Source organism: Protopterus annectens, chromosome 13.part0, assembly GCF_019279795.1.
Source record: "Protopterus annectens isolate FY-2018-M chromosome 13.part0, PAN1.0, whole genome shotgun sequence".
In the NCBI taxonomy this organism is placed as follows: domain Eukaryota; kingdom Metazoa; phylum Chordata; order Ceratodontiformes; family Protopteridae; genus Protopterus; species Protopterus annectens.
Window position 1 is genome coordinate 630,099,952 of NC_056747.1, and position 14,454 is coordinate 630,114,405.

General features: G+C 41.9%; 1 protein-coding gene across 10 annotated transcripts in view; it reads left to right on the forward strand.

The window, feature by feature from the left end:
• Nucleotides 1-14,454, forward strand: part of LOC122787535 (aldehyde dehydrogenase family 3 member A2-like) — a 644,066-nt gene that overhangs the window by 81,396 nt on the left and 548,216 nt on the right. For all 10 annotated transcript variants that reach the window (XM_044054295.1, XM_044054297.1, XM_044054301.1 and 7 more), the window contains one exon: nucleotides 13,816-13,901. In XM_044054295.1, the coding sequence (XP_043910230.1) occupies nucleotides 13,816-13,901 (86 nt within the window). The remainder of the gene's footprint in view (nucleotides 1-13,815; nucleotides 13,902-14,454) is intronic.

Here is a 14,454-nt window from a genome sequence, read left to right on the forward strand (position 1 = left end):
CACTGACATTCAGAATTTTAAACTGACAGGCTCAAATATTCAGAATTTTAAACTGCCAAACTCACAATTTAATATTTTTATTTCTGTCTTTTGATAACATGAAAAGGTTAACAGTTAACCTTTCTTCTTCTGAGGTAAAAATCTTGAATGCCTCTTTTATATCTGATTCTTATGTAATTATATAGGGTTTATATCACAGCATCGAACGACTAAAATATCGAATCACACAACATCGAACACATAACATCAAATGCTAATAAACTTGAAAGCTCAAATTTTCGAAAATAGCAACACTTGGTCATCCGCTCACCTATGCAACCTGAAACCTAACCGTAACAAACAAAACACACCTCCTTAATTGTCAAAACACAACCCAGCCACCTAATGCAAGTACCCTACAAACATGTACATGAAGTACTCTACTGTGCTCAACGGAAAGTAAATAGTAAAAACAAAACCAGCATAGTAGCACACAATGATTACCATACTGTATACACACTATGTGCAAAAAATGAAGTATTTACATGATTTGGAATGCTTTACCAGTGTAATCGTCTTCTAGTATACAACACGAAAGACACAAACACTACAAACTATTTTTTATGCCCCCCCCCAACTTAAATATACCTACACCGAGATCGCACCAAAGTGGAGGTAATATATTCACATTTCACCTTACATTTATAATTCGTAATTGCAGGATATATTAATGTTACTATGCAATTTAATGAGAACATTTGCTGGTATGTGTATGACTTTTTGTGTGGTAGTACTTTGTTAATGCTTATCCTGCTATAAAACAGTGTTCGTAGCAGACGATATTCACATTAAACATTTCTCAGTGACGTCAGGGTGTGTAACTTTGTGAGGGCCAACTATGTGAGTCCGGGGTTTCCGATTTCGTAATTTTGAGCTTTCGAGTTTATTAACGTTCAATGTTGTGTGATTCAATATTTTGGTTGTTCTATGTTGTGATATAAACCCAATTAAATATGCCTTAAAGTGTTCTTATGGCAATGCTGATTTTGTGTCAGTCATGAGAAGATTTGCATGGTTATGTTATATATTGTAGCATGCTACAGGCCACCCTCTCAAACTCAGGAACCCCACACAGCCTTCCTGAAGACACTGGAGGGTATAAATGTATCTCCAAACACCATCATATTGGGTGACTTCAACTACCCGAATATAGACTGGGAACATTACTCAAGCCCTAACTTTCTAGCCCAACGGTTCCTGGAGTTCATAAATTCAAATGCCATGGGACAGCTAGTCACTGTTCCCATGAGAGGAGAAAATATACTAGATCTCATTATCACAAACATGGGGACAAAATGCTCCACACCGGAAGTATATCCCTCATTGGTGAGATCTGATCATAAACTAATCTCACTGGAAATCCACATCCCGCCCCCACCCCAAACAAAAAAGACCACAGTGAAGAACTTCTCTAAAGCAAACTTCACACTACTCAAGACTGGTGTGGTATCCTTCAAGGCCCCTGAGCCAGTGGAAACCACAACCCAAGCTGCGGAAGCCCTTACAAATGCCTTCTATGAACACCTCCAGGACTGCATTGATCAGGCAATCCCAAATAAAACCAAGACTCTTTCCACAAAGGGCAAACGTCCAGTCTGGTGGACCCCAGCCATTAACAAACTTTACAATAAGAGGAGAAAGCTATTACATGATAGAACAAAATCCATAAAAGGGAAGTCACCCCTGATCATTATTAGTAAAAAATACGAGCACTCATAAAATCAACTAAGGCCAAATTTGAGAGAAAAATTGCCATGGATTCAAAGGACAATCATAAGGCCTTTTCAGCTATGTTAGGAACCTGGGTGGAAACTCCCAGATATGCTCAGAATTAGTCCAAAATGATACAAAATCACTGAACCCACAGACATTGCCAACATACTGGCAGACAGGTTCAGTGCAAACTTCACCCCTCTCCCCTAAAGGAGAGATAACTATCCCAGCGGAGTGTAGCCTCCCAGACATCTCAAATGCGCAGGTGAAAGCTGCTCTCTCTAAAGCTAAAAACACAGCATCAATGGGACCGGATGGTGTCCCCGGCTGTGTGCTACACGAGCTAAATGAGGAATTAAACCCGCACATAAGGCAGCTGTTTAATCTCAGCCTTACCACAGGATACGTGCCCAAGGAGTGGCGTACGGCAACTGTGGTCCCACTCCACAAAGGCGGTGCCTCAACGGACCCTGGTAATTACCGCCCCATAAGCTTAACAAGTCTAGTCTGCAAAGCTATGGAGAGAATCATAATGGAGCTCATAAACAAAGATATAGGGGACTTGCAGACATTGGACCCGACCCAGTTTGGCTTCGTCAAGGGAAGATCATGCCTTTTGAACTTGGTCGACTTCTTCGAAACAGTCACCAAGGCCGTTGATGAGGGAAAGGCAGTCCATACAGCCTACCTTGACCTTGCAAAGGCTTTCGACACAATACCCCACTCGGGTATTGTAGAAAAACTTACCAGCTTAAATGTAAACCCATATGTCACAAGATGGGCTGCAAACTGGCTTAAGGACAGAACCCACAGGGTTAGAGTTGCTGGCGCTATGTCAGACTACAAGCCGGTCACAAGTGGTGTCCCACAGGGCTCGGTCCTTGGCCCCCTATTGTTCGGCATCTACTTCTCAGAAGTACAGGCCAACATGGGAGGACATTGGTTGACAAAGTTTGCAGACGACTGCAAACTGGGTGCCATAGTGGAAAGTGCATCGGACACGGATATCCTTCAGAAGGGACTCACGGAAACAGATAGCTGGTGCCAGAGCCATGGCCTGAAGTTAAACACCAAAAAATGTATAGTCATACCCTTCGGGAAAAACAAGGTAACCCCAAGCTACCATATAGGTGGCAATCCACTAAGCACAGAAGAAGTTATCAGGGACCTGGGGACCCAGGTTGACAGTGGCTTTTCTTTTGACACTCACGTTGCTAAAGTGGTTAGAAAGACCTTCTACATTGCCCGCCTGATCATGAAGGGATTCACATCCAGATCTAGTGAGGTCATTGTTCCCCTGCACTCTTCACTTATCAGACCAATGATCGAGTACAATGCCCCATTCGGGATGTATCTCACCCGACATCTGCAGCAATTGGAGAGACCCCAAAAGTTCCTCACCAAAAGGATAAAGGGACTCCAAAATCTGTCATATGCTGCCAGGTTGAAGAAACTCCATCTCTATTCAGTCGCATACCGTCTGCTCAGAGGTGACATGTGCCTGACATACAAGGCCATGTCCAACCCGGAATTAATGGACATGCTCCACCTCAAAAAATCCAAATCCACCAAAACCACTAGAGCAAGCGACTTAAACCTTAGCACGGATATAAATAGGACGTGCTGGAGGGATAGATTTATCACTCAGAGACTCCCTATGCTGTGGAATAAAATCCCGGTCCATGTGAGGCAGAGCACCTCGCTGGCTCTGTTCAAGAGAAATCTTGACCTGTGGATGGGAGATCGTAGGTTTACCCCGGGAATCATCTCTGTGTCACTGCTGGACAGAGGCACAACAAACTAATGGGCACAGTATTTTTTCATATAAGGGGTGGCGTAAGCCACAAAAATTTGGGCTAGGCTTATAAATGCCTTAGGGCAGATAGCCTAGAATAAACCTATGAACCTATGAACCTATGTTAACAAAATCTTCCTGAAGATCTTAAAACTGAAATTTTAAATTCTACAATGAACAAGGAAGTTCTGTTTGGCCATTCTGCAGCTGAGATTCTTAAGAAGTGTGATGAGAGGGGAAAGGTGATTTAAAGGAAACCCAAATCTTCCAACCTTCCCTTTTTATGCAATCAAAAATTGTCCTTCCACCTCATCTCCCTTTTTCAAAAGTAATTGAAGAAACAAGGTACCAACAAACAGGATTTTAAAAAGCAGTTGCAAAGTGGCACCAATAAGAAAGGGTCACAATCAAGGGCCATTTAAAAGGTCAGAATGACTGTTTGGCTCTTCATGTTCAAGTCCCCTACCTCCAACCCCAGCAATCTCTGCCTATCTGAGACTTCATCTTCCTTTGTAGCACCAAATTGTTTCAGAGGAACTGGTTGTAAAAGTCATTAAAAGGTGTGCACTTAGCAGTGTCAGTTCCTCCCTCCTTTTCAGGGGATTCCTCCTTGCCCAGTAAACCAAATAGCCCAGTTTTGTCAGTCCTAGAGTAAATGATATCTCAAGGAGTCACAGAACTAGTGTCAAAGGGTTTTATTCAAGGATTTTTCTGGTGCCAAGGAAGGAAGGCACCTGGAGGCCTGTGCTAGGCCTCCCCTTTCTCAGTCTTCTTGTCATGGTCCCAACGTTCAATATGTTATCTCTTCAGACTGTTACCACTAGTCCCCTTACTCATTTTCATGGTAAAGCTAGTCTTAAAAGATGCCTACCATCATATTCCCATTGGCAAGCATTTCAGACTTTTTTTGAGATTTTCTGTGTCTGGCTTACATTATCAGTTCTCTGCCTTACCGTTTGGAGTATCTACTGCTCTAAGGATATTTACAAAGTGTCTGCCTCCAGTAATTGCTTATTGCAGACCTCAAGACATTCATATTTCCATATTTGGTCAATTTTCTTACAATTGCAGACTGTTTTTATGGTTCTCGGGCATCCTTAACAAGTGTCCAGAATCTTTCAATCAGTCTGGGTTTTCAAAGGAGCTTACAGAAATTTTCTCTCACCTCTTCTCACAGAATAGCTTTTTTTGAATCCCCGTTTGATTACTCCCTGAGAAGAGCTTTTCTTCCCCCAGACAATCTAGAGATGTTCTAAAAGTTCTTCCTGAGTTTTTCCCATCAAAACCTGGTATCCGCTAGGGAATTTCTCAAGTTGCTGGGGTACATGACTTCTATGATTCTCACTTGGGAAAAAATTCAGTGGTACCAAAGGTCTGTCTGGACTCAGTATATGTACCGTGTATATTTTCAGATCCCTGCGTTGGATTTTGTAAGGGGGGAGATTCTGTGGTGGGTAGACCGGTTCTCACAGAATCCCGGATTCCCATTTTCCCTTCTGCCATCTCTTCCATCTGTCACAAAGGTACTTTAGACCTGGTATGTGAAGAATGGTTTCCAAAAGTGTTAAAGTGCAAGGTTTGTGGAACAAACACATTAGAAAGAAACACATAAATGTCAAAAAATGATGGCAGTAGTAAATGCTTTGAAAGCCCTAAATCATCTCTGAACATCAGGCCTTCTACAGGTTTTCACAGACAACACCACAGTGATGTGGTACATAAGCAGGGGATTACCAGATCTTACCCCCACTGCAGACTTGCTGAGATAGCCTGGGAGGTAGCATCTCAGCAAAATTTGACTCTTCAGGCTTCACACATTCTATCAGAGCAAAGCTTTTTAGCAGACAAGGTAAGCAAGACTTAGACAGGCCCCCACAAATAGAACCTTCACCATGGGATTTTCCAAGAATTGATCCAGCTCTCTGGAACACCTCAAATAGATTTGTTTGTCTCCTCTCAGAATAGCCAGCTAAAGAAATTCTACTCCAGGAATCCTTGTAAACAAGACTGAAAAAAAGATGCTTTCTCATTTCCATGGATGGGAATGTTCCTCTGTGCTTTTCTATCCTCTACACTGATATCTAGAGTTCTTCTAAAGAACCAGAAGGACTCCCCAAAGAATGCAGTAGTTACTCCCTTTTGGCCCCAGTAACAGTGGTTCTGTCTTATTTTGAAACTGGCCAAGGGCAGTTACCACAGGCTTCCCAACAGTGTGGATTTACTCGCACAAGATAAGATTTGTTTAATAAACCGCAACCTAAAAACTGTTCCATGGACAGATGGTATAATTCTGATACCTTTCAGACATCTTTTCAGAGGATGTACAGCTGGTGTTGACGGAGGCTAAAAAAACTCCTACTAGGAAATCATTTGATGCCTTTCCATGAAACAGGACTATTATAAGGCCCTGCCTCTAGCAATATTAATTTGTTAACCATTTCAGCTTATCTGCCCTTGGATCTCCCACTTTCTACCGCAAGTCAAACAGTTTTTGATAGTTGTTTTATATATCTGTCCACATAGAAAATAGGTGTCTTCTCCTAGGAATCTTAAATTTGTTCTTGAAAAGCTTATTTGTTTTCCATTTGAACCAGCTCATCAGGCTAATTTAAGGTTTTTAACATGGAAGACTGCTTTATTTGTCCTCTGACTTCTGATAAAAGAGTATCTGAGTTACAAGCTCTTATGTTGAGCCAACTGTACCTGTTTTCCACAAGGACAGGGTTTCTTTGAGAACTAAGTTTTCTTTATGCCATTCTGTTAACCTTCCTATCTTTTTTCCTAAGCCCAAAAGCAAGGGAAAACATTTTCATACCTTGGATGTTTGCAGGCAGCACAGACAGTACCTAGAAAAGACTCATACCTTCAGAAACACTGATCAGCTGTTTGTCTCTTATGAAGGTAAGAGGAAAGGACAAACAGTGTTAAAGCAGACAGTTTCTAGATGGCTGTCTCATACTATTTCTTTTTGCTATTCTCACTACAACAAAGTCATTTCCAGGAGAGGTTAAGGTCCATTCCACCAGGGCTTTGGCTTACTTGGTGTATTTCTAGAAAGGGGTAGACTCTTGAACTATTCTACAGGTAGCATCTTGTTCCTCTATACATACTCTTATAAAGCAATATAAACTGACTTCTTTTCCAGATCCAGAACAGGCTTTGCTAGGACCATTATCCAAAGGTTTTTATATTTTTATTTTTTTCCTCCTACCCTTTTGTTCTAAGCTGTGGTAATGTACGCATATAGCTCAGGCTACTGCAACAGTGATCAAATGCAAATCATAGTACAGGTGTATAAGTATACTTACCATAACATTAGATGTTATCATAGATCACTTTTGCAGTAGCTGTCCCTCCCTCTTTCTGTACTTGTTGATGTCTTTCCATATCACTGTTGCAGTGTTCTGTACATAAGAGATCTCCTGCCAAGAGTAGCCTAAAGTCCGGCCAGTATGACAAAGCCTTTAGGTCTTATAGACACCATAGATCACGTGTGCTTTCTGCACAAGGCGTAGGGCATAAAGGTGACGTATGGACACAAACACTCAGAGCTTCTTTGCTACCAGTCTGAATGCCGTTATCAGATGTTGGTCAGATCACCCTTCTGCTGTGCTGGTTACCAAGCCTTTTTCAGATAAGTGCCCCATTGGGTTTTCTTCACTCCTTTCATTTTTGTCTAGCATTTGGTTCGTGTCATCCAGGATGGGAAAATGTCATTGTGGGAGGTAGATTCCTCATAAAGACCGGCGCAACCAGTGTCTTTTTTGCTTGGGTGCTTTCCATGACCATATGCAGTGCTCTGTATGCCAAGGGTTTATGCCCAAGACCCTATGTAGTCATTTATCCTCCTTGTCCATTTATTTGGAGAACCAATGACTTAAGCTGTTGGATCAAGGTGCTAAGGCAGAATCCTCCCACTCAAGAGCCAGTTGTCTGACAAGAAGAAGGCCAGAAAGATTAGGCCTGATCTGGTTGCTACCCAGCCTCCCCCCTGACATCTCTCTAACAAGCTGGTGAAAGCCCTGAAGACCATCTGATGCTTGTCTTGGATTCCACTGCCATGACCCAGTTGGAGGCTGGCATAGATCCAAATTATCACACATCCTTAGAGACTTATCCAACGTCTGCACCTGATGTTGAGGGGGAACTTTGGCTGATAATATCATTGGGACCAACAGGGATTCCTCAGATTTTAGTGAAGGAGGAAATGCCACCATTTTTGAATTGCACCAAGGGTTTGAATTATCGAGGGTATTTAGGGTGGATGTCTTCCAGAAAACGAAGCAGAAAACTAAACCTATTTTCATGGTTGTTAAGCACCCCCAGTATGAATGGCAGGATTTTACTCTGGGTTTAATGCTTTAATGGCCTTGAAGCCTCCTCAAGGGGTGTCTGTCCCACCCCACCTCTGGTCTTCCACCCCTGTTAAGAGGCCTAGGGAATTGGATTCCTCAGATGAGGACTTGGATTCTGGAGAAGACTTCCTTGCTTATTCTTTCCAAATGTCTTCCTCTCTGGACTATGGTTTGGAGGAAGAGTATCCAGATTCCCCCTTTGAAGAATTATCCTTTGGGGATACTGATGCCTGCATGATAGAGTATTTTAAGAGGGATAGTTCCCAGGTCTCAGACATTCAAAAGAGGTATCATGAGCTCCTACAATTGGAGTCTCCCAAACCTTCAGCTGACCACTCTGTTTTGGCAGCCCTTTTGGACACCTTGCATGCTGCTTTTGTAGCTCCTGACTCTCGGCCCCCAGTACTCAACTTTTTGTATAAATGCCCTTCTGCTGATCCTTCGGTGATCTCACTTTTTTCTGATAAACCTTCTAAACTGTTGCCATCTACTAAAGCTCCTTCCTTCAGATAAGGATATTCGTGCCACAGAGTGGTTGGGCAAGAACATTTTTGCTGCTGCTCCCCCCCTCTTTTAGGGCCAATAATTACCAGATCCATCCTTCCTTCAGATAAGGATATTCGTGCCACAGCGTGGTTGGGCAAGAAAATTTTTGCTGCTGCTCCCCCCCTCTTTTAGGGCCATTAATTACCAGATCTGTATGACCAGGCATGATTTGGCCTTCCTTTCCCAAGTATCTAAGGTGGTGTTTGGCCTTCCTGATTCTACTGGGAAGGTTTCTGCTCTTTCCCCTGCTGGGACCCACATCTTATGTTGCCCATCACTTGGTAAAATGTAGTTATGCAGCTGCTGCCTGTTCCAGGGCTGCTGCTTTTGGTTCAGTGAAGAGGCATTATTCTTCAGCCTTTACCTGGTGATATTAAATTCAAGTTTTTGGATGCTCCTCTGGATAGCAAAACTCTGTCTGGGATAGCTACTGCTGTTTTTTTTTTTTTGTTAATGTCTCTCCAGGATAAGAGTAAGAATTTGGAGGAATGCAAACATATTTTTGTCTTTCCTATCCTCAAATTCTAAAGGAATTATCCTTCTAAGTCTGTCTTTGTAAATAGACTTGCCTCCCTCTTAAAGGTAAGAAGAGTTCTAAGTGTGTCCCTCCTACTATGTCCACTCAGACTCCTTCCTCAAAGGAGCCTTATTTTCAGTGCAAGCCTGTTTCTATTTGATGTTTGGCCTTCTCTTCCCCTCAGCCAGTTCCCTTTGTCTCTCCAGCTTTCTCCTTCTCTTCCAAATTGGCATCGGATCACATCAGACTCTTGGGTGCCGTCTGTTATCCGTCACATTTATTTCATGGTTTGGAAATCCTTCCTCCCCCTTTTCAGTTATTTCTCAACTTCCTTAAGAACAGCTTCTTTATTTTCCATAGGTTCTGCAATCCCTTTTGGATCAGGGCACCATTCATTTTGTCCCATCCACCTAGGTAGGGAAGGGGTTTTACTCTAGAATGTTTTTTGTTCATTGGAAGGAGGATATATGGAGACCAATTCTGGATCTTTCTCTTCTCAATACCTTTCTCAAGGTTCCTTCTTTCTTGATATTGTCTCTTCAGATCTTGTTTCCTTTTCTTCTTCCCCAGGCCTTTTTGGTTTCTCTAGACCTCACATACCCATTAACTCTCAATTCAGGAAATGTTTACATTTCTCTGTTTCCTCATTGCATTTTCAGTTCTCTGCTTTGCCCTTTGGCCTTTCTACTGTGCCAAGGGTATTCACCAAATGCCTCACTCCTGTCATTCTCTTTTGCAGGCTTTGGGGGATACAGATTTTACCCTGTTTAGATGACATGTTCATTCAAATTCCTTCTCCCAGCAGTCTGTTACAGGATCTCCAGTTTACCATTTGTGTTTTACACAGTCTGGGATTCACCATACACCTTCAGAAGTCAGTTTTGATGCCTTCCCAGGATCACCTTTTCCTGGGGTGCAGGCTTCAGACCGTTCCCATGCTGTCAACTCTCCCTTTTGCCAAGGTTCTGTCTCTGATGACCTTTTCCAGTCTCTTCCTCCTCTGTCACAGCCAGCTAATTTTTCAGGGTTCTGGAAATTATGGCCTCCAGTATTACCATGCTCCCTGTCACCAGGCCTCATATGAGGAAATTTCAGTGGTACAACAAATCACTTTGGCTCCAATGTTGCCACCCCCTGAAGTTCCCTGTTATTTTTCTTCCTTGTCTCAAGCTCAAGCTTTAGTGGTGGATTCATCAACTCTCTCTCCCTCAATCCCTGGCTTCTTTTCCAGGCTCTGAATTCTTCTCAGGAGCTGTTCATGGATGCCTCAGACTTGGGATGAGGAGTTTCTTGTGGCTCCCCCTAAAGGTCCAGAGTCTCTGGCCTCCTCATCAGAGGTCAGACAATACCAGCATAAAAGAGATGAGTGCTCTACTTCTGGCTTTGCAAACCTGTCTTTCCTTCTTTCATCCTGAGTCCCTCAAAGTCTTCACAAGACAATACTATGATGTGGTATTTCAACAAGCAGGGGCAGGGAGGCACAAGGTCCTTTCTCCTTTATTCAGGTATTCAGCTATTCAGGTTAGGGACATAGATATCAAGTATCGAGTGACTTTTCAGGTGGTTTATATTCCTTCAAAGTGCAATCTTATGGCAGACTCTGAGCAGGTCCAGTACACAGGCTTATGAATGGATGTTTCACAGATATGTGTTCCTGGACATAGTCCATCAATGTGGGATTCCTCGGGTAGATTTTTTGCCTCCCCTCTGAACAGACAACTTTGTGTATTCTGTTCCAGAGTCCCAAGTCCTGTGACTTGGAAAGTGGATGCTCTGTCTTTACCTTAGAAGGGAATGTTTCTGTATGCGTCCCCCCACCCTTCCTCTCTTGTCACAAATTTTGCACAAGATCAAGCAGGACTCTCCCAAAATCTTACTAGTGACACCCTTTTGGCTCAGACAGCATTGGTTCTCCCTTCTTTCTCACTTGTACTGGGGCAATTACCACAAGTTACCTCACCAGGTGGATCTTCTCACACAAGATAAGGGATCTCATATCCATCCTCACCTGTCCATTCTTCAACTGACACTGTGTGTGATAGGGTTTGATTCCTTTTTGTTACCTCTTTTCTGAGGACGTGCTCTCGGTTCTTCAGGAGGCCAGGAAACCCACTACCATAAAATCTTATATCCCCAAATGGAAAAGATTTTCAGTCTGATGCCTCTCTCACCATCAGGATCCCCATCTTTGGAGGTTCCTAAGGTTCTCTCTTATTTGTGTGATCTGATCTTTGCTGGGTTAGCATATTCTGCAGTTAAAGCTCACCTATCATTAATTTCTGCTTGTCTGCCCTTGAATCTTTCTCTGGCCTCTTGATTTGAGGTAAAGCAATTTCTTAAAGGTGTCTTTCATATCAGGCCTCCCAGGAAGCCTATTCCACCTTCTTGGGACCTAAATTTTGTACATGAAAACTTGACCCAAGCCCCTTTTGAGCCTGCTTCTTCAACTTCCTTGCAACATTGTACTTGGAAGACTGTTCTTCCTTTGGCCCTTACTTCATATGAAGAGTGTCTGAACTTCAGGCTGTCATAGCTATTCCTCCTTTTTTAGTTTTCCACAGAGACAGGGTGCCTCTTCATACTAATCCTTCTTTTATGCCCAAGGTGGTTAATGAGTTATCCATTAATCAGTCTATTCACCTTCCTTTTTTCGTTCTGCACAGTCTGCCAATGAGAAGGTTCTTCACACATTGGATCTGCATAGACAGCTCAGATATTATTTAGATAGGACAAAGACAATATGTAAGTCTGAACACTTGTTTCTTTTCATCCCCGGACTTTGGGTTTGGCTGTTTTCAAGAATACCATCTCATCCTAGACTTCTAAGGCCATTTCCTTTTGTTATTCTTTACATGGCAAAATTCTTTGTTTGTCTGTAAAGACACATTCTACTAGTATGGTGCCTTTTTCAAGGGTATGGCTATCATTTCCATCCTCGAGGCTGCTACTTGGTCTCCTGTTCATACTTTTACTAAACATTACAAAATTGGATGTTGTTTGCAAGGCCTGTGGCGGTTTTGTCAGAGCTGTTCTGCATGGGTTTATAGAGGGCTGTTCTGTGCTTTCCTCTTTCCAGCCTTCTTCTTAGCTCTTGTACTCTCCCTTATGTACAGAATACTGTCACAGTGTTATGGAAGGACATAGTACAGGTGTGAAAAATCTTATCATAACAGTAGATGCCCTTCTTTTCACTGTTGCAGTATTCTGTCCCTCCCTGCTCACCCCTCTTTTCTAGCCTCTTGCCCTGAGTTTTTGTTTCCCTGCTGGCTGAGGGGCCTTTGTTTACTTTTTTCTGCCCTTTTTTCCTTCTGTATGTACATGCTATCTTTTGTCCCTGAGGATATTCTGTTCCTTCTGGGAGCTTTTCAGTTCTTAGTGTTTGCGTCCGTGCATTACCTTTATGCCCATCACCTTGTGTGGGAAGCATACGTGTTACATATGGCACCTATAAGAGCTGAAGGCTTTGGTATACTGGCTGGACATTGGGCTTTCCTGCAGGAGATCCTTTATGTACAGAATGCTGCAGCAGTGAAAAGGACATCTACTGTTATAGTAAGATTTTACACAGCTGTACTTTTTCTGTTGAAAGGGTGTGGTTATATAAAACCTTGTGTATCTAGTTACTCTTGTTTTATATTTTCTAGCATTTTTCCTTTCAGGGCTGTTGCTTTCCTTCTTGGGAAAAGAAAGCTCTGAAGCTTTTGGCGCTCTAACTGCCTATTATATGAAGCTTTGCTTGAGGTCCTGTTAGAGCTCATGGAAGGTGCCCTTAAGCTTTGAAAAGCTGGAAAGTTGGGCATATCCTTGGCATGACATAACCTAAGTAGCTCAAGCTACTGCAGTAGTGGCCTACCAGAACATCTACTGTTATGTTAAGTATACTTATACAACTATACTTTTGTCTTCTAAGTTCAGTCTGGTGTGTAAGCATTAAAATATTTATATCACACAACTCCTCTATTTCTTCTAGTTTTGTCTCCTGCCATGGTGACACAGAGACACAGTGAGAGTTTTGCCACTTCACAACAAGAAGTTATTTGGTTCAATTCCCAGTTAAGTCTGTATGGAGTCTGTGTGACCTCCCGTGTACATATGGGTTTTTCAGGTGCTCCGGTTTTCTCCCTCCTTTCAAAGACATTACTTTAGATGAACTTACATTCTCCAAATTTCTAGTAAGTGTGTGTACGTGTGTGTGCGTGTGTGTGTATAATATGTAAATGAGTGAGAGTCAACATTCTGCGATAGACCGATGCCCTAGACATTGGCTGCTGGGATAGGCTTTGGCAAACCATGAGCCTATAAAAGATAAAATGAGTTACTGGAAAATGGATTGATCTCCTGATTCAATAATGCAATAACTCTCCTACTTTTGTACATCATTCTGGTGACTTACTGTATTATGTTTATTTAATAAAATCGGTTGCAGATACTCCTATAAAATGTATCAGTTGAAAATGTGACTAATTAGTTCATACTAATAATATATAATTCTTAGTCATGAATGTTCGTTCATTTCCAATGGAAAAAAATTAAAGTGCCCATTAATTTGCACAAAACAAACTCTTCCTAATGCTGACTTCTTTTCTTGAAATGTTAACACTGAGTGGAACCACTTACTCATACGCTGTACCAGTCATTGTCTAACAATGGGCTGACTCCTCCTCCTGGTCGCTGTTAATTAATAGAAGTGATCACAGCAGCCATTCTCCCAAGTGATAGACACTACCAAGTTCAAATGACAGTAAACATTGCATTGCTGAATTTAACTGTTAAAACCATTCTTTTGATATTTAGCAGTAAATTTCAGCAGTCTAATTACAGAACTTTTTATGATTTTTCTTGACTTTTAGGGAATGCAGTGGTGCTAAAACCATCTGAAGTCAGTGAGAACAGTGCAGCACTTATTAAGGAACTGATTCCCAAGTATCTGGACAAGGTGAGTGACCACTCTTCATAATTTGTACACCTGGATATGCAGTGAGAAATTCTAACTAGATTCCAGTCCACAATTTAGTGGGTTTCAGTTCTCTAGACTTAAAAAAAATAGCATTTTTGGTTAGTTTGCAATGGGAGAGCCAAAATGTGTGTCTGTAGCTATGAAGGCTTAGATAAGAACATGCTTTGTGGCCAGTAGGAGTGACCTGAGCAGAGATATTTTGCAGCATTTTAAAATGATCTTTTCTACTTATCCTCTTCACCTTCCAGATAAATTCCTTTAACAGTTTATTAATTATTGTCTACAACTTCTCCTCTGGTTGATAAAAATATGCCTGGCCTGTATTTAAAACTAAAGGGACTAAAAGCATTTCCACTGATTGTATCTTGCTATTTATATTCATAAACAAGATCTTCTAGTTTCTCATTTTTTGTATTGTCTTTTGTTCAGTCTCTTATCACATATCTTTAACTGCCATAGCAGAAGCCTTTTTAATCCATACTCTTAAATACTTCATCTGATCATTTCCCTATAATTGTATTTCTGAAACCAG